The sequence below is a fragment of the Castor canadensis genome, chromosome 3, assembly GCF_047511655.1.
Source record: "Castor canadensis chromosome 3, mCasCan1.hap1v2, whole genome shotgun sequence".
Taxonomy (NCBI): Eukaryota; Metazoa; Chordata; class Mammalia; order Rodentia; family Castoridae; genus Castor; species Castor canadensis.
The window spans coordinates 74,879,869-74,906,403 of record NC_133388.1 but is presented as its reverse complement, the minus strand read 5'-3'; the positions used below and the strand labels follow the sequence as shown (position 1 = coordinate 74,906,403).

Genomic DNA, 26,535 nt, shown 5'->3' with positions numbered 1-26,535 from the left:
TGGTGCTTTTCCTGCAAAAACATTAGTCTTTCCTCTGCATTGCTGTCTTATTATTTGCATAATTATATTCTTAAAATCTATGGGTAAATTAGGCTTAGATTTGACAAAGAAAAGCATTGAAGTGTCTTTCATATTTCAAACAGGTATCTACTAACAACCACAAAGGACTCCTTCTGTTCCAAAGACTCAACTCAATTCAACAAATATTTATTCAGGCCCTACCATAAAATGTGTTCAGGAAGGAAGGCTTTTTCATTCGCTTTAAATCCTTGGCCAGAGAGATGAGAGGAATACCAATTCCTCTGAAGAGACTCACATCCCAGGTCTTTTGCTTATTGTTTGCTTTCTGGAATAACAGTCTAACATTTTCTACCAAGAACTTCTTATCTCCCCAAACACTTTCAATTCACTTTACAAAACAGTTAACTGGGTAATAAGTATGGATCAAAGTAGAAATGAGAACTTCCTAGAAAGCAAACAGCTTATATATAACAAAAGATTTAATTTGTATACAATCAACCACACAATTCTGTTTCTAGGAACATATTTAAAAATAATGAGACAAATAATTCAACCATTCAGTGCTAGCCACTGCCTAAATATCCAGGATATAACAGTGAAAGAATAGGAAAGACCCTTGCTGGGCTGGTCTTTACATTTATTTGTGGTTTATCCAATCTTATTTAATTTACCAAACAAAGATGACTCCAAACAAAAGTTTTCTCAATCAAAACACATTTCAAATTAGCAAGGACAGCTCTACAGTATTTAATAAGCAAGGCACTGTTTCTTTTACAAAAGAAAGGACTTCAGAGGAAAGACAGATGTGTCAAAGACAGCATTCATACCTACGCTTCTAAAACCCTCCGATTTTTTTGTACTTCAGGTTTCTAAAAAATAGTATAGAGTAGAACAAATTGGGTAAGAATAAAACGAGGTGAAATTTTATTTTTCAGTAATTATATTATGGAATTTTCTTAAACATTTATATGGATGTGTGTTTTTCAAACTTTCTTTAAAAAGCAAAGTAAATTGTGACATAAAGAGAAAATATCAGACCTTATGAAAGAAAAGCCAAAAACTTAAGAGAGTATGTTTTTAAAATTTACTATTTGTTTATTGTGAAACTGTTGCGAATTTGCTAGATGTATTTCATAGGTAGTCTATACAACAGTAAGTGTTGGCTATTAAACAGTTCATTCTCCTCTTCCTACTTTTATTACTTGATTTTCAGCACAGAGACAAAGCAAAAACAAAAATCATGACACTTGTGTTTTTCAAATTGAAAAGAACAAAGGATATACTTCTGAAATAAAAACTACAATATAAATTAATCCTAGGAATACTAACAGACAATACCAAAAATTCAAATGAAAGCATCAACATAAATGCATAAGAAGATTTTAAATCAAAAACAAAATACAAATCCTAAATTTCCCAAAGTAGGGGCCAAGTTAAATCTATTGTGACAAATCTACATTCCAATTCTGTTCAGACATCAGAAAGTGGTAGCATGAGTGTGTTTGTTTGTTTGTTTGTTTGTTTACACAGGAGAATAAGGAGTTAGAAGAATGATCTTGTAAATTGTAATGATGCTGTTAGACAAAGCCTGGGGAAACTGCCAACTTTCAACCACATATCTGATACCTCTAAGAATTATGAGACCCTAAGGGAAGAAAGAATATGAAGACACAGTATTCCATTAAGTTCAATGGTCTTTAATACATAAGAAAGCAGACTTATCAATCTTAAAAGCAAAAAAATTCTAAATCTAATTAAATGACCAACCTAAGTGGTAACATAGGAAGTGAATCCAGGGATATGGGATACATGATTACCTTTTCTTGAAGCAATGGAATCACTGCCAGAAATAGAGTTCTGTGGGGCCACTCTACAGTTCTGACAAGAATCCAATCTTTTGCATTCCTGTTCTCCATTTCTGAGAAAGAAAAAAAGTGACTTTTTGTTTGTTTAACATACAGGGTCCTGTCTGGGGGGTTGGTACCAGTGGGGAGAGGGGGAAAATATAAGCAAAGGTGTAGGAGGATGAATATCATGGAAATACTATGTACACATGTATGTAGATGGAAAAATGAGACCTGTTGAAACTATTCCAAGCATGGGGGGAAGAGGGATAAAGGAGAATAATAGTGGGCGTGAATTCAACTATGATATTTTTAAAATTTTTGTGAATGTCATAATGTACCCTCAGTACAACAATAAGAAAGAAAAAAAAAAAACCCAATCTTTATCCCAGCTAAAAACATTGGTACTTATGTAACCTTCAGCAAGCCAAGACGACAACTACAAAATGTATATGGGACAGGAATTCCACAGTTGTGTAGGACCACGTAATTATTTCTTCAGTAGAAAACCATAATTCAATCATGGGAAGATTTGAAATAAAATGTAGAAAAGTTTAAGCAAACCAAAACCATTATGTTGACACTTTTTGCATAGTACATAAAATAACTGATTTTATCTTCTGTGTATGGTACTGGAATACGGAAAAGAACTCACCATATTTGTAAGTTTAACTTATTAGATGCACAAGAATAACTTAAGAATATGTAAAATGTTATTAAGCAAGTGACTGAGGCATTTAAAGGAAATAATATTAAATTTAGAAATTTAATTTAAAAATTTTAAAGTATTTAAATAATTCAGTTTATAAAGGATACCATAATTCTTTAATGGCTTATTAAATATAACTGTTAAAATCTTCCAGCCTTACAAAAAAAAGTATTTTTAAGTTGTACTAAAAAGATTAAGAACGTCTGAATCTGCATTAATAGCTTTAATATTACATTCTAAAGTAAATTTTTTCTCTTCACATAAAAACTACCCATAAGGGCACTGAACAGTCTATATTTAAAAACTGACATAGAAAGGCAAAGTATCAAATGAACAGAGCAAATAAAAGTATATGCAACTTATGATGATCATATTTTATTACAGAAAAAGTCTGATAAGATATTCATCAAAATGTTGTGTTTACTCCTGAGTGACACCTGAGGTTTAATCTAGATTTTCTCACCTTTCCTGCAATTTTATTTCCTATTGTTTCTGTAACAAATTACCACAAACATAAAGGCTTCTAAAAACACAAATTTGTTCTTTAACATGTCTAGAGATCAGAAGACCAAAATCAGGTTCCCTAGGCTAAGATCAAGGTGTGATTCCTTCTGGAAGCTCCAGGGGAGAAAACTTCCTTACCTTCTACAGCTTCTAGTTGCATTCTTTGCTTCCTTTCACCTTTCTCCAATCACTCATACCCCTTGTGTGTATGATCACATCTCCTACTGCTATGGCTTAACTTCTGTTTTCCTCTTAAAAGGACCCCAGCATTCCCATTCATGGCCCATCTCCTCTACCTTCAAAGTCAACAACAGGGAATCTAGTCCCTCCCATTCTTAAAATCTCCTGCTTTTCAGTCTTGGGCAGAAGAGAACACAGTCACTTTTAAGGACTCATACAATTGAATTGACTCCACTGGAATAATCCAGGACTGATTCTCTGTCTCAAAATCCTGATCACACCTGCACAGTCTCTTCTGTCATATAAAGTAATATTCACAAGTTCCAAGGATTCGGATGTAGGCCTCTTTAAGGCCTACCACACATTGTAATTTTCAATATTCTCTTAGAAAAAGTCATTCTTTATTTAAAGTATAAAAAGTTGTAATTTTTCACACAGGGAAAGTTCTAAACAAAGATGACTGTACAAAATCACGTTCCTTTCCAAGTGGCTTTAGAACACTGACCTGCATTTTTTTTGTTGTTTCTTTTTTTTCTTTTAGAGCCAGAACATGTACTGGTACGACTTCCAAACCCCCGTGTGTGTGTGTGTGTGTGTGTGTGTGAGTGTGTAGCCTTTTTTGGGGGGAGGAGGGTCAGTTCTGGCTTTAAACTGACCCTCCTCCCCCCAAGTGCAGTTCAAGTTCTGGCCTGCACTTGATAGGCAGGCACTCTACCACCTGAGCCATGCCCCATCCTTAAACCTGTACTTCTTAATGTTACCTCAACAATATATTCCATCAATAGCAACCATGTGTAGAGTAAAAGATGTAACGCATACATTTGCTTCAACTCGGCTATGCCTGTGAATGTCTTAAGAAAATATAAGCTATAGCTGGCAGAGTGGCTCAAGTGGTAAGAACACCTGCCCAGCAACTATGTAGGCTTTGAGTTCAAACTCCAGTGTCACCAAAAAATAACAATAATAATGATGATGATAAGCTATAGCCTATACATTGTTATTTTGGGACAATGCAATTTCCAAAATTTTATCTATCTTGTTTGCCTATTTATATTTTTAAAATAAAAAACAGGTTTTCTGAATAATCAAGAGCACCTGTGTATACTTTCTTTCTTTTTGCTCACTTTTTCCTGCACTGCAGAAAATATAGTAAAGGAACAATTAGAAACTATGATAGATAGTGTTGTCTGATCTGTATCTAAGTGAGTGCATTTTACCTTTGTGCATTTTACTTTTAAGACTATTGAAGCTTCCAGGTGTGCCTTTGTTTACCTATTTTAGTTAGTAAAGTAAGTACGAACTATCAGAATGAGCAGAATGAGTTGCTCTTTGATGCAAACATGAACAGTTCTATTGTAGTATCTTGGTTTACATTGGTTGGAACAGAGCTAAAGTTACTTTAGGTGCTACATTAAAAGAGATTTTATCAATTAGTTTATGGTAGCAATTATAAATGTTGACTGCCTTTTCATCTTTAAGCTATACAGAAATTTTTGGTCAGAAGGTAACATTCTAACCAAGGAAGATTTTTATGCATTTTTGTTTTTAGCTTGAATTACTTAGAAAGATCTTCAAAATGACATTTTTCACATTCCTTCTATGAAATAAATTCTGTAAGTTTCAGTTTTATCTTTGAATACACAGGATTTGGAGCCAAAAGGTAATAAACTGTCTAAGCTAAAAAGTTTTCCTTTCTGTTCTTGTTTGTTATTAACTTAAAACTCCATAGTTCTTTTCACTGAACATAGTATCTGAAAGAATCCCAGAACAACAGGCACACACTGCAGTCTTGGACAAGGTGGGCACATATTTAACCTGGTGTATGCTTGAGTCTGCTCCATCAGTCCATCCTCACTGTATGCTCACTATGCTCCCTATTCTTCCCAAAGAAATGAGGAAAAGCAAAGATTGGACAAGACCTAGTCTTTTATTCTTCAAAAAACTTTGTAAATTATTGGATTTATGTAAATGTTCCAAAGATCTATACACAAAGTGACAACAGCTCATTCCATATTAGTAGATGAAAGTCACATCCGTCAAGGAGAAGGGCACAGAGCTTTCTGTCGGGAGGCTGCTCTGGAGCTCATTGATTATTTCTCTGCACTTATAATTTGGCAAAGAAAAGTAAGGCCGGAGATTCCAAGATGGCGGCTAGAGGGAGGAAGCAGAGAGCGAGCCTCCTATAGTGAAATCTTGGAGAGACGCTGGAGACACACTTTGCAGGCATAATCACTGAGAAGAGGCGTAACTTTGACTCCTCCACATCTCCAGCCGGCGCAGAGAATCTCCACTTCACGTTAAACGAGAAACGAGGAGGCCCCCGGGCCGCCAGTGGCCGGCGCCCATACGGCTTGGGAAGACGCGGACCAGGTGAGCTTCGCGGTACCGCGGTTCCCCCACAGACAAGCCTGGGCCAGAGCAGCATAGCCCCCTAGACAGACTGACCTCCACCCGGGAAAAAAGAGAAACTGAGTACTAAGCAATAAGAACAGTTGACACGCTGGAAAGAGGGTGGGGCGCCCTGGCTGAAGATTGGGGGAAGGGAACCCTTCCCAGGACTGTAAATAAACAAGCCGGGCGGGCTGGAGAGCCTCTGGCGGGAGCCGGGCGCGCCCAGCAACCAGGAGCGGGGAAGCAGGTGAGAGTGGCGGAGGGAGAAAAACTCCACAGGAGAGGAAGGAAGACCCACTTCCCACATGAACCATAAACAAACATGGCAGCTGGCAGGAGCAGCAGCACTGCCCAGTAATCAGGAGCAGGAAAGCTTCTGAAAGTGGCAGTGGGAGGAAAACTTCAGAGGAGAGAGGGGAAGACCCACCTCCCACATGAACTGTAAATAAACACGCAGGCCTGACAACGCGGGGCAGTGTCACCTTTCCCAGTGCTTGGAAAGGGGAAAGCCTGTAGCAGAGGCTCCCGCACAGGAAAACTCTGAGCAAACAAAGCCTGTGGGACCAGGTGAGTGCTAAGCTCACCCCAGAGATCTGCATAAATAACTCTGCAAGCTACAGCAGGATGAGAGCAGCAGGCAGGCAAGCCACAGCTGCAGATACCACTCTCAGAACTGTCTCCAGATGCTTTTTTCTCTTTTTCTCCCTACCTTTGATGAGAGAACAACCAAATTACACCTGCAAGCCGAAAAACTTACTGAAACTGTATTGCATTTGAGCTGGGGACACTTGGTGGGGCTTTTGTGTGTGTGTGTGTGTGTGTGTGTGTGTGTGTGTGTGTGTGTGTGTGTGAGTGTGTAGTTTTGTTCTACCTTATGCATCCCCTTTGATGAGACAACTACAGAACAACATCTGAGGCACCAACTCCAGGACTGGAGATTGAGACGGACACCCAAATTATTAAGACGGAAACTGCACTGCATATAAACTTGAAGTTTTTTGGTTTTTTGTTTTTGTTTTTTTTAATTTTCTATTTTCCATTTTATTTCAATTCATTTTTATATATAGATATATCTTTCATTTACTTATTTTTTATTTTTTTATCTTTAACTTTCAATCCTCTCTCTGTCTATCTAATGTCTGTTCAGCTTACTGTCGATTAGTACACTAACACTCCCTGTTTATACCTTTGAAACTCTCTTGTATGATACCTTGTTCTGCTTTCTCCCCCTTGTCTGTATATTTGTTTTCCCCTTTTCTTTAACTTCTTGCTTTCCATCTCAGCTCACTCTTCCATTCTAAATATTACCATTGTTATTATTACAAGCTAGAAAATACTTAATTGCACACAGTACAGGGACAGTAACAACACCAACGACAATGACGGGAAGACATAAAAAACAGGGAAACCAGTTTCCCCACAGCAAAAAATTAGTACAGGAAACAGAGGGGAATGAAGAGAACAGAAACTCAGATCCAGACTCCAACAAAATGGAGATAAACTATGCCAAAGGAACCAATGAAGCCCACAAGAATAATTTAAAAGAAGACATACTACAAGTACTCAATGAGAATTTTATAGAGATGATACTGGATAGGGTCAACCAAAATGTACAGGAGACACTCAAGAAATTCCAAGACAACAAAAATAGAGAATTTGAAAAAGCAAAAGAAGAAATAAAGGAAACCATAGAAGCACTGTATAAACAACAAAGTGAAAGAGAGAACACAATGAATAAATGGATAAATGAACTCAGGACAAAAATAGACAACAATAAAGAAGAAAACTGCCAGGATATGGAAAACCTCAGAAAAAAGAACAAAACAGAACTGCAAAACAAAACAGAAGGCCAATCCAGCAGAATAGAACAAACAGAAGACAGAATCTCAAAACTTGAAGATGAAATGGTAATGAAAGGAAAAACCGAAGAACTATTAATTAAACAACTCAAGACCTGTGAAAAGAAAATGCAAGAACTCACGGACTCCATCAAAAGACCAAACTTGAGAATCATGGGCATCGAAGAAGGAGAAGAGGTGCAAGCGAAGGGAATGCGTAATATATTCAACAAAATAATAACGGAAAAATTCCCAAATCTAGAGAAAGATATTCCCATACAAATGCAAGAGGCCTCCAGGACGCCAAACAGACCAGATCAAAATAGAACTACTCCACGACATATCATCATTAAAACAAGAGGTTCAGAAACTAAGGAAAGAATATTGAAGGCTGTAAGAGAGAAAAAACAAGTAACATACAAAGGTAAACCCATCAAAATCACAGCAGACTTCTCAACAGAAACATTAAAAGCAAGAAGAGCGTGGGGTGAGATCTTCCAGGCACTGAATGAAAATAATTTCAACCCCAGAATACTCTACCCAGCAAAGCTATCATTCAAAATAGATGGAGCAATAAAAGTCTTCCATGATAAACAGAAACTAAAACAATATGTGACCACAAAGCCACCATTACAAAAGATTCTGCAAGGGATCCTGCACACAGAAAGTGACACCCAACTTAACCATGAAAAGGCAGGCAGCACCAAACCACAGGAAAAGAAAAAGCAAGACAGTAGAGAGTAATATCAAGTTAGGTACACACAATCAAACCTTCAAACAACTAAGACAACTAAATGACAGGAATCACCACATACCTATCAGTACTAACGCTTAATGTTAACAGACTTAATTCACCCATCAAAAGGCACCACTTGAAGAAATGGATTAAAAAGGAAGATCCAACGATTTGTTGCTTACAGGAGACCCATCTCACCGACAGAAATAAGCACAGGCTTAGGATGAAAGGCTGGAAGAAGATTTACCAAGCAAATGGCCACCGAAAACAGGCAGGGGTAGCAATACTTATCTCTGACAAAGTAGACTTCAAACCTACATTGATCAAACGAGATAAAGAAGGACATTCCATAGTAATTAAAGGGGAAATAGACCAAAAGGAAATAATAATCATCAATCTGTATGCACCCAATGTCAACGCACCCAATTTCATCAAACATACCCTGAAAGACCTAAAAGCATATATAAACGCCAACACAGTGGTTGTGGGAGACTTTAACACCCCATTATCATCAATAGATAGGTCATCCAAACAAAAAATCAATAAAGAAATCCAAGATCTAAAATATGCAATAGATCAAATGGACCTAATTGATGTCTACAGAACATTTCATCCAACCTCTACACAATATACATTCTTCTCAGAAGCCCATGGAACCTTCTCCAAAATAGATCATATCCTAGAGCACAAAGCAAGTCTCAGCAAATATAAGAAAATAGAAATTATACCGTGTATACTATCCAATCACAATGCAGTAAAAGTAGAACTCAACAACAAAAGTGAAGACAAAAAATATGCAAACAGCTGGAAACTAAATAACTCATTACTTAATGAACAATGGATCATCGATGAAATAAAAGAGGAAATTTAACAGTTCCTGGAAGTCAATGAAAATGAAAACACAACCTACCGGACCTATGGGACACAGCTAAGGCAGTCCTGAGAGGAAAGTTTATAGCCATGAGCATATACTAAAAAGACTGAAAGATCCCAAATCAATGACCTAATGATACATCTCAAACTCCTAGAAAAACAAGAACAAGCAAATCCCAAAACAAATAGGAGAGAAATAATAAAAATAAGAACTGAAATCAACAAAATAGAAACCAAAAAAACCATACAAAGAATTAATGAAACAAAAAGTTGGTTCTTTGAAAAAATAAACAAGATCGATAGACCCCTGGCAAACCTGACTAAAATGAAGAGAGAAAAAACCCAAAATAGTAGAATCAGGAATGCAAAAGGGGAGATAATAACAAACATCATGGAAGTCCAGGAAAACATCAGAGACTACTTTGAGAATCTATATTCAAATAAATTTGAAACTCTAAAAGAAATGGACAGATTTCTAGATACATATGATCATCCAAAACTGAACCAAGAGGAAATTAATCACCTGAATAGACCTATAACACAAAATGAAATTGAAGCAGCAATCAAGAGTCTCCCCAAAAAGAAAAGTCCAGGACCTGATGGATTCTCTGCTGAATTCTATCAGACCTTTAAAGAAGAACTGACACCAACCCTCCTTAAACTGTTCCACGAAATAGAAAGGGAAAGAAAACTGCCAAACACATTTTATGAAGCCAGTATTACACTTATCCCAAAACCAGGCAAAGACACCTCCAAAAAGGAGAACTATAGGCCAATCTCCTTAATGAACATTGATGCAAAAATCCTCAACAAAATAATGGCAAACCGAATTCAGCAACACATCAAAAAGATTATTCACCACGACCAAGTAGGCTTCATCCCAGGGATGAAGGGGTGGTTCAACATACGAAAATCAATAAACGTAATAAACCACATTAACAGAAGCAAAGACAAAAACCACTTGATCATCTCAATAGATGCAGAAAAAGCCTTTGATAAGATCCAACATCATTTCATGACAAAAGCTCTAAGAAAACTAGGAATAGAAGGAAAGTTCCTCAACATTATAAAAGCTATATATGACAAACCTACAGCCAGCATTATACTTAATGGAGAAAAACTGAAACCATTCCCTGTAAAATCAGGAACCAGACAAGGATGCCCACTATCTCCACTCCTATTCAACATAGTACTGGAATTCCTAGCCAGAGCAATTAGGCAAGAAGAAGGAATAAAAGGAATACAAATAGGTAAAGAAACTCAAATATCCCTATTTGCAGACGACATGATTCTATACCTTAAAGACCCAAAACACTCTACTCAGAAGCTTCTAGACATCATCAATAGCTATAGCAAGGTAGCAGGATATAAAATCAACATAGAAAAATCATTAGCATTTCTATACACTAACAATGAGCAAAAGGAAAAAGAATGTATGAAAACAATTCCATTTACAATAGCCTCAAAAAAAATCAAATACCTAGGTGTAAACCTAACAAAAGACATGAAAGACCTCTACAAGGAAAACTATACACTTCTGAAGAAAGAGATTGAGGAAGACTATAGAAAGTGGAGAGATCTCCCATGCTCATGGATTGGTAGAATCAACATAGTAAAAATGTCAATACTCCCAAAAGTAATCTACATGTTTAATGCAATTTCCATCAAAATTCCAATGACATTCATTAAAGAGATTGAAAAATATACTGTGAAATTTATATGGAAACACAAGAGGCCACGAATAGCCAAGGCAATACTCAGTCAAAAGAACAATGCAGGAGGTATCACAATACCTGACTACAAACTATATTACAAAGCAATAACAATAAAAACAGCATGGTACTGGCACAAAAACAGACATGAAGACCAGTGGAACAGAATAGAGGACCCAGATATGAAGCCACACAACTATGAGCAACTTATCTTTGACAAAGGAGCTAAAAATATACGATGGAGAAATAGCAGCCTCTTCAACAAAAACTGCTGGGAAAACTGGTTAGCAGTCTGCAAAAAACTGAAACTAGATCCATGTATATCACCCTATACCAAGATTAACTCAAAATGGATCAAGGATCTTAATATCAGACCCCAAATTCTTAAGTTGATACAGGAAAGAGTAGGAAATACTCTGGAGTTAGTAGGTATAGGTAAGAACTTTCTCAATGAAACCCCAGCAGCACAGCAACTAAGAGATAGCATAGATAAATGGGAATTCATAAAACTAAAAAGCTTCTGTTCATCAAAAGAAATGGTCTCTAAACTGAAGAGAACACCCACAGAGTGGGAGAATATATTTGCCAATTATACATCAGACAAAGGACTGATAACCAGAATATACAGGGAACTTAAAAAACTAAATTCTCCCAAAACTAATGAACCAATAAAGAAATGGGCATGTGAACTAAACAGAACTTTCTCAAAAGAAGAAATTCAAATGGCCAGAAAACACATGAAAAAATGCTCACCATCTCTAGCAATAAAGGAAATGCAAATTAAAACCACACTAAGATTCCACCTCACCCCTGTTAGAATAGCCATCATCAGCAACACCACCAACAACAGGTGTTGGCGAGGATGCGGGGAAAAAGGAACCCTCTTACACTGTTGGTGGGAATGTAGACTAGTACAACCACTCTGGAAAAAAATTGGGAGGCTACTTAAAAAGCTGGACATCGATCTACCATTTGATCCAGCAATACCACTCTTGGGGATATACCCAAAAGACTGTTACTCCAGAGGCACCTGCACATCCATGTTTATTGCGGCACTATTCACAATAGCCAAGTTATGGAAACAGCCAAGATGCCCCAGCACTGACAAATGGATTAAGAAAATGTGGTATCTATGCACAATGGAATTTTATACAGCCATGAAGAAGAACAAAATGCTATCATTTGCTGGTAAATGGATGGAATTGGAGAACATCATTCTGAGTGAGGTTAGCCTGGCCCAAAAGACCAAAAATCGTATGTTCTCCCTCATATGTGGACATTAGATCAAGGGCAAACACAACAAGGGGATTGGACTATGAGCACATGATAAAAGCGAGAGCACACAAGGGAGGGGTGAGGATAGGTAAGACACCTAAAAAACTAGTTAGCGTTTGTTGCCCTTAATGCAGAGAAACTAAAGCAGATACCTTAAAGCAACTGAGGCCAATAGGAAAAGGGGACCAGGAACTAGAGAAAAGGTTAGATCAAAAAGAATTAACCTAGAAGGTAACACCCACGCACAGGAAATCAATGTGAGTCAATGCCCTGTATAGCTATCCTTATCTCAACCAGCAAAACCCCTTGTTCCTTCCTATTATTGCTTATACTCTCTCTACAACAAAATTAGAGATAAGGGCAAAATAGTTTCTGCTGGGTATTGAGGGGGGGGAGCGGGAGGGGGTGGAGTGGGTGGTAAGGGAGGGGGTGGGGGCAGGGGGGAGAAATGAACCAAGCCTTGTATGCACATATGAATAATAAAAGAAAAATGAAAAAAAAAAAAAAAAGAACAATGCAGGAGGTATCACAATACCTGACTTCAAACTATATTACAAAGCAATAACAATAAAAACAGCATGGTACTGGCACAAAAACAGGCATGAAGACCAATGGAACAGAATAGAGGACCCAGATATGAAGCCACACAACTATAACCAACTTATCTTTGACAAAGGAGCTAAAAATATACGATGGAGAAATAGCAGCCTCTTCAACAAAAACTGCTGGGAAAACTGGTTAGCAGTCTGCAAAAAACTGAAACTAGATCCATGTATATCACCCTATACCAAGATTAACTCAAAATGGATCAAGGATCTTAATATCAGACCCCAAACTCTTAAGTTGATACAGGAAAGAGTAGGAAATACTCTGGAGTTAGTAGGTATAGGTAAGAACTTTCTCAATGAAACCCCAGCAGCACAGCAACTAAGAGATAGCATAGATAAATGGGACCTCATAAAGCTAAAAAGCTTCTCTATAACAAAATTAGAAATAAGGGCAAAATAGTTTCTGCTGGGTATTGGGGGGGTGAGAGGGCGGAGTGGGTGGTAAGGGAGGGGGTGCGGGCAGGGGGGAGAAATGAACCAAGCCTTGTATGCACATATGAATAATAAAAGAAAAAGGAAAAAAAAAAAAAAGAAAAGTTAGGCCAAGAGTGATCCTCATTACTACTCCTTGAGCAACAACTGATGCCCTGTGTCCTTCTATTTAAAGATGGATTCTCTCAATATAAGCTTTACAAGGCATAATCCTTGACTAGTCGGCATTTAGTAATTTCAGACTTTTAGAACAGCTGGACAGCTCTGCTATCTTTGTGTAAGAAACTACAAGTGACTTACATAAAAAGGGTTGGTCTCCATTAATTCATACATTGGATTGAAGCTACAAACGTTCCAATATATCCAAAAACAGAGAAATATATCCAAAAACAGGCATTATTTGAGGCTCTTGCCACTCCATTAGGGATAGCCAGTTCATTATATGCTATACAATAATCATTCAGGGAAGGAACCTTTAGAATTGAATTGAATAGTGGGTTTACTTTAGGTCAATTCAATACCTGTAATATACTGCTACATTTTTTGTAAAGCCTAAGAATACTAATTCATCTACCAGCACAGAGCTGGTCTTAGCCCTACAGTGACAGATGAGAAAGCAAGGCAATTCCCAATTCAGATTGCCTAGCACTAACTACTAAATTGGAAAGAAAACCTCCATTTGGTTTTTAAGTGGCCATGCACAGATCAGTTTAACTTAAGATGTGTCCATTCATAATTGACAAATATAAACAAAATAATTTTTAAAAGAATAAAAGTATTTGCAAAGCATGACCTTAGTATTCAAATACAACATTTCAAATCAAGACACCTTTCTTCAGGACCCTTCATTACCTTCTCAGAATCTACCAGAAGCAGTGTACCATTCAACCATGATTCACTGATTTATACTAGAAGCTAAGATTCTTTACATCCACTAGCTCTGAGCCACAAAGATTATTAATATACAATCTTAACCATAATCTCTTCTTACAAAATACTTCTGTGTGCACATCTCATTGGAAGGAATTGTTTTGAACACAGTAAGCCAATTTCATCACAGAAGGTAATTAAATTGTTTGGATAAATGGCAGTGCCATCTGAGAATGTAAAGATGGATGGGGACCCGTCGTCCCCATAACTTTTTGTATGTTGTGACAACAAATTCCAAACCAATTCTGCTACATGGATATTTATTATTTTTTTAAATTATTAACAATTATATGAATTCTAAGTTATATGACTCCCAAGGGTAAAGAGTGTCTATATAGCAAGCAACATCTAAAACACTAATTAATATTCCCCAGAGGGAGTCCACTTCCAATTTCACTACATCACATAACAATGTCAAAGGTGTGGGTGACAGAAGTATCTTGCCATTGATAAAAGAATCCTTGTAGTGCTGGACCCTAGCTGACAACTAAGTGGTATGAGAATTCCAGAGGAAGGAAGTCTTCTGAAACAAGGAATAATTTAAACATAAAAATAATATCACACTGTCAAAGCTGAAGGGTTTTTAAGTAATTCTCAGCCAATATAATACAAAGTTTAGCATTACCACCACATGCAACCTGACAATTCAAAACTCTGCACAAATCTATGGTCATTTCAACAAGTGCATACTTATGGGGGCGTGTTATTTTTTACTTAGTACCTTTGTGGTTTGGGGTAAATGACTTAACCTCTCTGATGTTTAGCTTCATCATCCTTAAAATAAAGATAAGCTGACTACAGCAAACGGCTGCTGTAAGAATAGGAAATGACAAAAAGAAGCTGAGTTACACACAGCATAAATGTCAGGAAGGTTTTGTTCCTGGAGGCTCCCCTTTGCTAGCCATTACACCATGACAGAAACTGCCAGTGCAAGGTCCTCTGCCACTCATGGAATTTTCCAGAGGCAGTCCTGGAGTTTGTCAACCATGACTCAATGCTCCTGGGACAAGCTCTTCCTAAAACTCTCCCAGCAAGTCATTATGGAGTTACTCCATACAGCTCTCACCTGTGACATTCATAAAACATACAAAAGCGGATACTCTGATGACCAAGAGCCACCTCCTGATGTCTCCCCAGCACTATTTCTGAGCTATTTAGTGGGGCCATTCCTGCTGACTTAACCCACAGAAACGTAAGAGCTTGGCTATCAGCATCCTTTGCTGCCCTCACATCCTGTATCTCAAAATCCCACAGGCTCAGCCAACTTTAGTGTGCTCAGGTTTATTCACCACCATTAATTCAAAGTCTTCACAAAGGCCTGACTGACGCATTCCCCAACTCTCTCCTGCTCTGGGCAAAGGTTTGCCTCAGAACACTCACTGCTAGTGATCAAATGGTCTTGACCTCTTGTGTTTCTATTTGGAGGGTGTAATAGGACTAAACAATCTAAATCATTACAACTCTGTTGCTCATATGTGTTCTTAGTTGCAGCTTCCTGTATTGGGGATACAGACCAAACCTTTCAAGGCTACTCAATACCAAAATTACCAGCTTTGCACACAGACACTATACAGATGACTCAGATGGACACAAAACAGTTTACCTGTCTATAAGGTGAGAAATGTTCTACTGTCCCATCCAATCATCTGTTTTCTGTGGCAAAGAAATCACTCTTAGGTGTCTCCAAATTCCTGCTAGTTCCTATGCTGAATGCTGCCAAATGACATTCTGGAGCTCAGAGGAAGATGCAGTCCAGTTATTATAATAACTCCCTGGTCTCATCCAACAGATTTAGATGACCTAGAAAAATATTTTGATTCTTTGGTGTGTCCAACACTCACAGTTTAAAAATCTTTAACACTTTAAACTAATGGATTAATCTTTAGCAATAATTAATGGAAAACATTATAAAAAAGTTTGAAATTTACAGCAACACAACTACAGCTGAATAAATTTCAATCAAAGAATTCTTAAAGGCAAGTTTAATCATTTACAAAAGATACATTAAAACAATCTCACTTAACAGTGCATGGGTTTCACACTAGAACAAATTACTATTTTATTTGGTATACAAATATGTTTTTGTTTATAATATGCCAAATTCAGCTTTGTCAATGTTCAAATTCTTTTTTGTAGTGTTTATTTTAAAAAGGAAACAGCCACAGATCTTTAAAATGCTGCTCTTTTGATTCTGAACCCTTTATTATTTCTCTGATTAAATCTTGTTGAACTAAACAAGCTTCAGTTGTCAAGGCATAACACATCATAGGTTGCCGAATCTCTCCAATGCCTGACTGAAAGAAATAATTTTTTAAAACCACAGTAGGAACTGTGTACAAGCATGAAAAAGTGTGTCATAAATGGAAGACTATGATCTTACTAAATCTTCACACCTACAGTTATGTTTAATTAAAATATGATTTTTTAAAAAATAACATACTGCTAAACTGAGCTCTCAATGAACATTCGGAGCTTTTTATACACACTTTATTTTATCCCTTTTACACAGACTGTGTCCCCATTTTATGGAAGGAGAGTTAAGTAACAACTATGAAATAAGCCAAAAATGAAAGTCAGGTAGGCCTCCATCATCCAAAAGCTTGCGATTTTGAGACTTTTACATGGACTAGTCCTATTGTTACACCACTGGAACAGTAATTAGTTCCTTCCTATATTTTTAAGAGTGACACTGAAAAACAGAGCTGGACAGTAATGAAAAACTGAGCCAAAAATGAGTCAACTGTCTAATGGGTTATTCCGATGAACGAGGATTAGAGTCTGATGAGGAGTTAATATCCAAAACATACAAGAACTCATACACTATAATATCAAGAAAAGAAATGACTTTAAAATTTTTTAAATGGACAAAGGATCCGAATAGACATTTCTCAAAAGAAGACATAGAAGGATCAATAGGTGTGTGAAAAAATGTCCTACATCACTAATCATCAAGGAAAAGCAAATTAAAACCACAGTGATATCACCTTATATCTATTAGAACAGCTATTATCAAAAAAGACAAAGAGTAACAAGCATTAGTGAGAATATGGAAAAAGAAAACGCTGAACACTGTTGGTGGGAAGGTAAATTAGTGCAGCCGTTACAGAAAATAGTATAAACCTTCCTACAGTAAGTAAGAATAGAACAGAACTACCATGCAATCTAAAAATAGACACCTCAGTCTTTATTTTTCAGTATCACTCTTAAAAATATAGGAAGGACCTAACTGCTGTTCCAGTGCCACTTCTGGGTATCTGTCCAAAGGAAATGAAATCAGTAGGTCAGACTACTGCCATGTTTACACAGCCTTATCCACAACAACCAAGACATGGAATTAATCAAAGTGTGCATCAACAACTAAATAGATACAGGTGCATGCACACACATACACACAAACACACACAGACACACACGACAGAACACTACTCAGCCTTAAAAGCAGAAAATCCTACCATGTGCAACAACATGAGTGACCTGCTGGACATGAAGCTAAGAGAAATAAGCCTGACACAGAAAGACAAACACCATCTGACTTTCCTTAAAGATGGAATCTAAAAATGTGGAACTCCCAGAAGCAGAGAGTAGAATTATAGTAGGGAGTGGGTAAGGGTTGAGCAAAGGGACTAGTCTGCACAGACAGCATGAGTGAGTTCTGAAGGTTTTTTGTACAGCATAACTACACATAAAAATTATGTATCGAATGCCTGAAAAATCACAAGACAGTACATCTTAAATGCTCTCACCACAAAAACATGATAACTATGTATGGTATACATACACTGATTAGCTTAAATTATTTCATGTGTACAGAGATCAAAACACCACATTATACACAGAAATATGTACAATTTTTATTTGTCAATTATACCTTAATAAATCGGGGGGGGGCAATCTTGTAGGATAATCCAGTGCTACAGTGTTAGAAAGGAAACTCAATGAAAAAAAGGTTTTTCAAACTATCAGAGCTATGAAAACATCAACTATTAATTTACAAAACTACTAACTTGTAATGACCCAATGAAGCCAAAAGTGTGCACTGTAAATGCAGTCCGATTAGAGGCTACTAAATGTCTTCTTCAAATGGTGCTCACCATCAGGTCCTAAGGGTCACCTGCTCACAAGAGGCTGAAATATTTCCTGAAAGAAGAAATGGTGACCTTTTTATCTAATGTTCTGTTGTCCTGGTCTTTGCTATTGACCAGAGGACTCCTTATTTCTACTCTTTTTAACTTCCACATCACTCCCTCCCCTCCCCCATCTGCACTATTAGGACATCATGTGAAACAAAGTCAATGCTTTCTCAAAACCCTTTATAGTATGGCACTTCCTAAGCAGAACTGATAGGGCACCACCAAACAAATAAAATGAAAAAGAAATCATGATGACAATAAGATATTTATACCACTGCAAACAAGCAATAAACTTTTCACAATAAACTAAGCAATTGTAGACATGGAATACAGCAAAACAGTGAAACTGAACTTCAGAATGACTTTGATTGTTGAAGCCAACCTTAGCAGTCACAAATTTAACACTTTTGGTGTATTTCACAGTACCTTCAACCATCAGAACCAGTGAGGGCAATGCATAAAATTTTCCATTTCTTTCCACAATAAGTTAGAGAAGATCCCAGCTACCAAAGTACACATTTCTTTTGTTAACAAGAGCCTCTGTTATCAACAACGTATTACCCACATTCATCCTTTCAGTAATATTTCCATTATTGCATTCATACTTTTCAATCATTTTATGATGTGTATGTGAAAAAAGTGACTGCTGACAATGAAGGAGACAAACATTCAGAAATTCTTGAAATTGTGCTCACGTACAAGTAGTAAGTAAACTCAACAAATTCATCAGTCAGTGCTTTCATCGGAATAGAAGCCAATGAACCAGTGAAAGACAATTTTTTTTTCCATTTCACCAAAATAAGTCAAATGAAATCTCCACGTGATTGCATATTTTAAAATCTAAACTTCATATTTGCTAACATTGTTAAGCTGCCATATCAACTGTCTAGCTTCCACCAAAAAAAGAAAAAGAAAAGAAACTTGCACAACTTTGGAAGAAACTTCTACACAGGTAAAGTATAAATTTAGACATGCAATTCCAAGCATAGTGGCTCATGCCTGCAATTCCAGGTATGCAGGAGGCAGCAATCAGAAGGATCATGATTTGAGGCCAGCATAGGTAAAAAATAGAGGGGCCCATCTCAACCAACAATCTGGGTATGATGGTATTTGCTCAGCTATGCTGCAAGCATAGCAAGGAGGATCACAGACCAAGGCTGACCTTATCTGAAAAATAGGTAAAGCAAAAAGGGCTGGGGGTATGCCTCTAGTGCTGGAAGGCCACCTAGGAACTGCAAGGCCCTAAGATGGAACCCCAGTACAGCCAAGAAAAAAAAGGAAAGAAAAGAATTTGGACAGGCTTAATGATTTCTCACTGTGTGGTATTTTCACATCAATTTTTACTTTGGCAACTTATATGATATTCCACATATAACTTAAGACTTTGTATTTTAAGTTATCTTTTTTTCTGTGTAAGATTAGAAAGAGTAAGAATCAGCCTGATGTGGGTTTTTCTACTGCCACATAACTTCAAGTGTTTCTATCACTATGTGTCTTAATGGTAAAAAAAAATTTGTCTGACAGTATCAGAAGAATTCCTGAGAAATTTTTCACATATTCAGATGGAGTACATATGAGAAAAATCTTCCATTTTCTTTGTTTATGCATCCTACCAGAAGGAAAAATAATGACCTCCTTACTTACTGTTTTGTTTTCTTCCCACAAGCTATAAGATACATGCAATGAACTTATAAAGAATCAGTAATAGTAAGTTGGCAAAATAAAGTTATAAATTTCCTTAACAGCTATGAAAGAAGTTTGTGAAGACAAAACAGCAAACAGCACAGTCATCGAAAATGGTCTCATGAGCTAAGTTTTTAAACTCTAGTAATAATTGTCTAGTCCTCACCAGTACTAAATGCAGTCCCTTTATTGTTTCAGATATTTCACTGCTGAATATCATGGCCCACAATTAATACATGTATTTGTCGAAACAGTTAATCACTCAACTCTTCCAAGCCCAAATATTGGTTTAATGCTTTGAACTTGAGAGTCTGAAAAGATATTATTCTAGTGAAAAATGTTACATAGTTTATATCTGTAAGAAAAGACTTTCGGGTCTCTTTTCAAACAGAAAAATATAAAGGAGACTGTTCTTTTGCATTGTGAGGTATTTAATAAGGCCCCACTTTGTTCAGGCTATAATATAAATAAAATATGAAACATTAGTACTGGAAGCTATTTTTACCAGGCTCTTTAAAATATATCTCAAAAAACACCTACACTCTTAGATCATATTATATATATCTACTACATACAGTGTGTGTAATACTCCCAAAACTCTAACACAGGAAACTTTTGAACATCAACACATTGCCACACTAGTGAGAAACTCCATACATGTCCTCATGTAACTCAGTCACACTCAAAATGAAGGTGTACTAAAAGTATTTATAAGTAGGAGCCAGGCACAGTAGCTCATGCCTCTAATTTCAGTTACTAAGAAGATGGAGATTGGGAGGATCTCAGTTTCAGGCCAGGCAAATAGTTAGCAAGAGCCTCATGTCAACAAAAAAAGCACACACCTGTCATTGCAGCAAAGTGGGAGGCATATGGACAGGATGGAGGTCCAGGCCCCCTGAGGCAAAAACTCAAGACCCTCTCTGAAAAATAACTAAAGCAAAAAAAGGGCTGAGAGCATGGCTCAAGTGGTAGTGCACCTATCCAGCAAGCACAGGGCCCTAATCTCAAAAAGAGCATCACATAAATTTACTTTTAGGCCGTGTGTACAAGAAATTTACAAAACAAAAGTGAATTTTGTGCTTAGACTTGGATCTCATCCCCAAGATATCTCCTTATGCATATGCAAAGGTTCCAGAATCCAAAAGACTTTAAAGTTGAACACATTTCTGGTTCCAAGCATTCAGTTATGGGATAGTTAACCTGTATACTTACATACAGTATATACAATACAACTCCAAAATATAATTCTGTTATACTATTAAATTTGAAAATAAATTCAAATTTTAAATGTACAGTATCAGTAATATATTTCTTAAGAATTACTTAGTGAAAGACAAATTCTATACCTTATCACTGAATCAGAAACACATAAACCTATAGACATACAATATGGCTAATATAAAATTAGAATAAAATATACACCTAATATCCAAAATTATCATGGGTTTTAAAAGGATTTTGTTGTTCCATGGATATTGGATTGGTCAGCCAGCTAATTACTTCCAGTTTTCTCAATCTGTGTGAAGGTGGAGTAGCTAAAGTAAACAATAAGGGCTAAAATGACATAGCAACTGTTAGGAAAACAATGCACAATTAAGAAAGTGAAACAACTGGGAGCAAAGGAATGCCCCTCTCAAGCCAAGGCACCAACCTTCTTATGCTTTTAGCAAGCCATCTTCCACTTAAAAGCACACTCTCCAATTTCTTTGTCCAAAAAGATGATTGTGCAAAGTGAAATAATATGCGAGGATTTTTACAAATCTCATTATTTCATTTATATGCAATTAATAAGAAAATATTAATTGCCTTTGTAATAAGATAAAGGAAAAATGAATAATCATATTACTGTACTACACATCCCTAATACTTCTTGTTTAAAAAAAAACAAACAGATGTGTGCCCACAAGGGTGTGGGTGTGTGTGTGTGGGTGGGTGGGTGGGTGGGTGTGGGTGTGTGTAGGTAGCTAAGGTAGGATGAAACCAAACCAATGCATTCTGATGAATGATATTCCTTGCTTCAAAACTATTCCTTCTGAATCTATATATTCAAGGTCTCTTATGTAGTAGAGAGTAACAGGGAATTATTTTTTTACTCTTCTGCAAACAATAATCGTGTACACTAATTAACAGAATACATGTCATTATATACAACCAGCCTTCAGTGTTACATACTTGCAAAGTAAAGAAATAAGCACAATGTAAATAAAACTGTGGGTCAATACTTCCAAAAAAGAAGGAATTGGTAACACCTTATAAATCCATACATTGTAACCAAAAAATGCAAGAACAGATCTACAGACTACATCTAAACTAAAAGATAAAATATTTAGTTTTATAATTAAATGATTAGCGTACATTACTTAAAAGTATTTTTGTTGAATTACCAACAAACTTTTCAAGTATAACCATATACCCACTACTCTCCAAACCTACATAATTAAAACAAAACTGTACCCTAAATTCTAACAGTAACAACTTGAAGCTAAGTTTCTCAGGGAGAATTTCTCCTATTCAGCCCTGTACACCTCAACTACTCACCCCACAGAGAATGTCCCAGGAATGTAGCTGAAATCAATGGAACTGCCAGCTAATACTTCCAAAAATTTAAGCAAGAATGGTCTAAGTTAGTTTTTAGGGAGCTCTTGAACAATCTGGATGCAAATCCTCTTAATGTGTTTTAAAATAATAAATGTGGAAGACTCAGAAAATCAAGAGTCACTTCTGCTGTAAGCTCCCCATGTCCACAGCTTACACAGTAAATTGTAAATGCCTCCAAAAGCTCAGCTCTCACCTGACATTCATTTTCTTCCTTCCCTCCTTTTTTTCCCTCTCTCCTATCACCCTTTCTATCTTAAGATACTCGAAAAAAAAACCTGAAACACAGGACAAAAAGTCCTCCTCCCACTTCCTATATTCCACACCAACACTGTCTGCTATCCCTACTATCATGATGCAGAAAGATTCCTGCTACCTGTGACAGCTGTTCAGCTCTCTCAATCTTGTTTCTGCCTAGGGCAAAAGTGTACTCCCAAAATAGATGATAAAAGACAGATGAACAGATACAGATGATGATGACAGATAGATGATAGGTAGGTAGATAGATAGATAGATAGATAGATAGATAGATAGATAGAAAGAATTGAAAAAATCTTGTTTAGATCCACTATCCAGTATATATTTATTTACAGTATTCCATATAAATAACTCTCAAATTCACATTTCTAAATCTCTCACTTTGTTATGTCCTTTAAAAAAATTAAAATGGCATCTGTATCCTGGCTGTCCCAAGCAAACTTTTCATTATTTTCTAGAACAAATACAAAAGGAAAGGATTTGCCTCATCAGTCAGTCATCAGAGCAGATTTTCCCTTTCCAATATTTCTCCAGGATGTTCCCCAAGTCTTCTCTCAGGTTCCAACAAGCTCATGACTGAAGTCTAGTTTTCTTTCTGTCACATTTTTTGCCACTGTAAAACATCCTCTACATACAAATGTGGCTTTCAGATATCCTTGGTATGATGATATCTCTATGAGAAGACTACTGAGGCTTCTAGTAATGTAAGTTCATATCATCCCCAGGCCTTTTCAGAATTGAACTTTTCCTACATATCCTACTTACTACTGTCAGATACTCAGGGCCCCTCTCCTTCTGCCTCACATCCCCCACTCCATGGATCACCTCCCTTACTCCATTAAGGGGTGTGTGCCTGTGTGTTAAAGCTACTCAAAACAAAGTCCGTCCACATAACTTGAGCCCAGTTGGAATATTCTGACACTATCTCTTCCTTTAGAATCTAGGTGATTTTAGTACACATTGTGTAAATGCTTATGCAGTATTGCTTTTTAGTTAACTGCTTTTCATCCAAACAGAGATTGATGTGGCTATGATATCCTTTAAAATAAGGCACTGGGCTGAGAAGGTCCTTGTTCATCCATAATAGACACTCGGTAATATTAACCATCCATAGACAGAATAGATCACTTCCATGCAAGCTGCAAACAGTTGAGAGTTACAAGTAATAGAAAATACCACTGGTCAATAAACAAGAAATTCTGGCACTCACTGTTACCTTAGTGTAGCCTCCAGAACTTCCGCGACCTTCCTCGATTAGTGATTTCCCCCCTCCCATCCTACCACCCGGGTTTGCCTGTACTCAGAGCCACAACTCACACCCTCAAGGTTTAGCAAACTGTTTCAAATAGTTGAAGGAAGTAATTCATGATTATTCAAGTGACCATTAAAAGGTACCAGCCATTCCTCCAGGGCTGAAATTCGGCACCTTTACATACTTCTGTCTCCTCCCCCAGAACCCAGGCTGTTTATACTAAGAAGCCTGGCGCCAAGGCCCCCTCTCCTTTACAGCCTTATCACCCCATTCCAAGCAACACCCCTCTGTGTGGCTATAGAGATAACCTGAAATTCAAAATTACACGGGGGGGGGGGGGGAGGAGGGGATGACCTCTCCTCCCAGGGTGGCCTAACCCAGGATAATAACCCTTTTTCCAACCTGCCTTTGGTGACTGTGGTCCAGAGTCCCACATCCTCAAACTTAAGAGCACAGGAGCATGGGGTGTTTGTTCCTAGACCCCACCAGTTCAGTTTCCCACCGTCGTCAGTGCCCGGGGAATGAGAACTAGAAAGGCTGTAACTTTCAGATTTTATTGCTGGAACATTTGTTTCCATGCTCACACAGAGGTGGGACCAAAAGAGCAAGGACTGGGGTGGTTGGTCTGGGTTCAGTTTTCACAGCTGGCATGTCAATCAGCCCTTCTTAAAAGCTTAATTGACAGGTGAGAAATTCCTGGTCTGCAGGCCACTCCAGGAACTCTTCAGCATCCATCAGAGCTGGGAGAGAAGGCTGAAAATGTGCAGAGCGCGTCCCGGGGGAACTCTGGTGCAGGAAGGGGGAATCCGGCGACAGGGACGCGCTGGACCAGGGTGCAGAGGAAAGAGAAGGGACAACCGGGCAGCCTCAAGGATACGGAGGAGCCGGGGGGAGAGAAAAGTGCAAGATCGCTGGAAATGTCACGGAAGGATGGGGGTCGGGGGAGGAGCAATCGGGAACGGTAAGAAGATGGGGAGAGGGGAGGCCGTAGCCACAGGGAGAGCAGCCCCGGGGGCGAGGGCGCGCAGCCCGGCAGGCGGCGGCCGGCTCCCCGCGGATCCCGGAGGGCTGCAAAGTTGGCGCGGCGCTTACCTTCTGGTCCACGATGGAGCAAGCCATCTCGCGGACGTGCGCCAGGCTGTAGTCCCCGGACGAGTCCTGCAGTAGCAGGACGGGCTCGCGGCTCAGGCCGATCTGCAGATGGAACGAGATGCCCCCCGCCGGGACAGCCAGCGGAGCCAGGAGCGGCGCGGGCCCGGGCCCCGATCCCGGGACCAGCGCGGCGGCCACGGGCAGCAGCGGGCTGGGCGGCCGCAGGAGCGGAGGGGCGCTCATCGCTCGGCGGGCCGCGAGCGAGCGGGCGACAGCGAGGGCGGGGGGCCGGGGGGAGAGGGAGGTGGCAGCGGCAGCCCAAAAGTTTTGCAGCCGCGGAGCCCGGCGATGTCTTCTCCAAGAGCCCAGGCGGAAAATAAAAAACTTTCCGGAAAAGTCCCGGCGCGGGGAGGGAAGGGGAGAGGGAGAGGCTGCGGCTCGGGACGGGGAAGAGGGAAAAATGGCCGAGGCGGGAGGACCGAGCGGCCGGGAGCGCGGCAACCGCGCGGGGGAGGCGCCGCCGCGGAGGAGCAGCCGCCACCGCGCGCCGGGGGTCAGCGCGGCCGGGCGCCGGGCGGGGCGGGGCGGGGCGGGGCGGGGCGCGGAGGGAGCAGGAGGCGGGGGCTCCGCGCAGCCCCCGCCCCCAGCTCTCTCCGGGCCGCAGCCCCCTTGGCCCGCGATTCCCAGGCCCTGCGGTTCCGCCGGGTGGGGCGCGCCCCTCCCCGCGGGCGGTGTATCTCCGCCCGCCCCGCCGCCCCGACAGGGCGCACCGGCTTCCCTGGCCTGCAGGCCTCCAGGTCCCTGCAGTCCCCGCCACCTATTCCAAGTGCTCCAGGAAGACGCACTCCTGCAAGTGAGGTGACCTGTGATGCGCCCAGGAATGCGGAGCCTTCCGTTTTCCGCGGGTCTTACCTTTGCAGTGCGAAGGCAGGATGAAGGGAGTGATCATCCCGACCCTTTTAGTCCAGGCGCCCTCTGGGAGCCCTGAGTGTGTTACCAAAGGAGTGTAGAGAGCCAATGCACAGAAATGTATTTAAAACTGACACACCTTCACACCCATCCCCGCCTTACTCCACCCAGCACCTAGGGCATCAGATATACATAGCTGAGTACTGGAGATGGGCTCTTTTGAAAGAAAACCCATGTCTCCTTAAGAACAGGCAAAGGAAGATCTGATGCAGCCTCTTTCCCATGACCTTATTCTCTGTTGTCTGAGGCTTCTGCTCTGGGGCCTCCAAAAAGGCTTGCTCTCCTCCCTGTCAGTCTTAAATCAGATATATTCCCGGCTGCAACCCAGCACCACTATCAATTTCGATCCAGTATTTTGGTGGTGTGGGAACAAGGGTTCCTTCCAGTTCTTGGACTTGACCTCTAATCCTGACCTCCTACCAGGATGGGCTTCATGGGCATGTGACCACCACTGTACAGGGTCTAGTTTTCACGGGGCCCTGGTCAGCTTAATGCCCTACAAG

General features: G+C 39.1%; 1 protein-coding gene across 5 annotated transcripts in view; it reads right to left on the bottom strand.

The window, feature by feature from the left end:
- Prkd1 (protein kinase D1) overlaps window positions 1-26,058 on the bottom strand; it is a 317,831-nt gene extending 291,773 nt beyond the window's left edge. For 3 of the 5 annotated variants that reach the window (XM_074068225.1, XM_074068226.1, XM_074068227.1), the window contains exon 1: window positions 25,064-25,595. In XM_074068225.1, the coding sequence (XP_073924326.1) occupies window positions 25,064-25,306 (243 nt within the window). In that variant the 5' untranslated portion in view covers window positions 25,307-25,595. Of the gene's footprint in view, window positions 1-25,063; window positions 25,596-25,975 lie in introns of those variants that run through there. The other 2 variants (XM_074068231.1, XM_074068229.1) reach the window with 2 other exon arrangements.
- Between the last annotated feature and the right edge of the window lie 477 nt (window positions 26,059-26,535).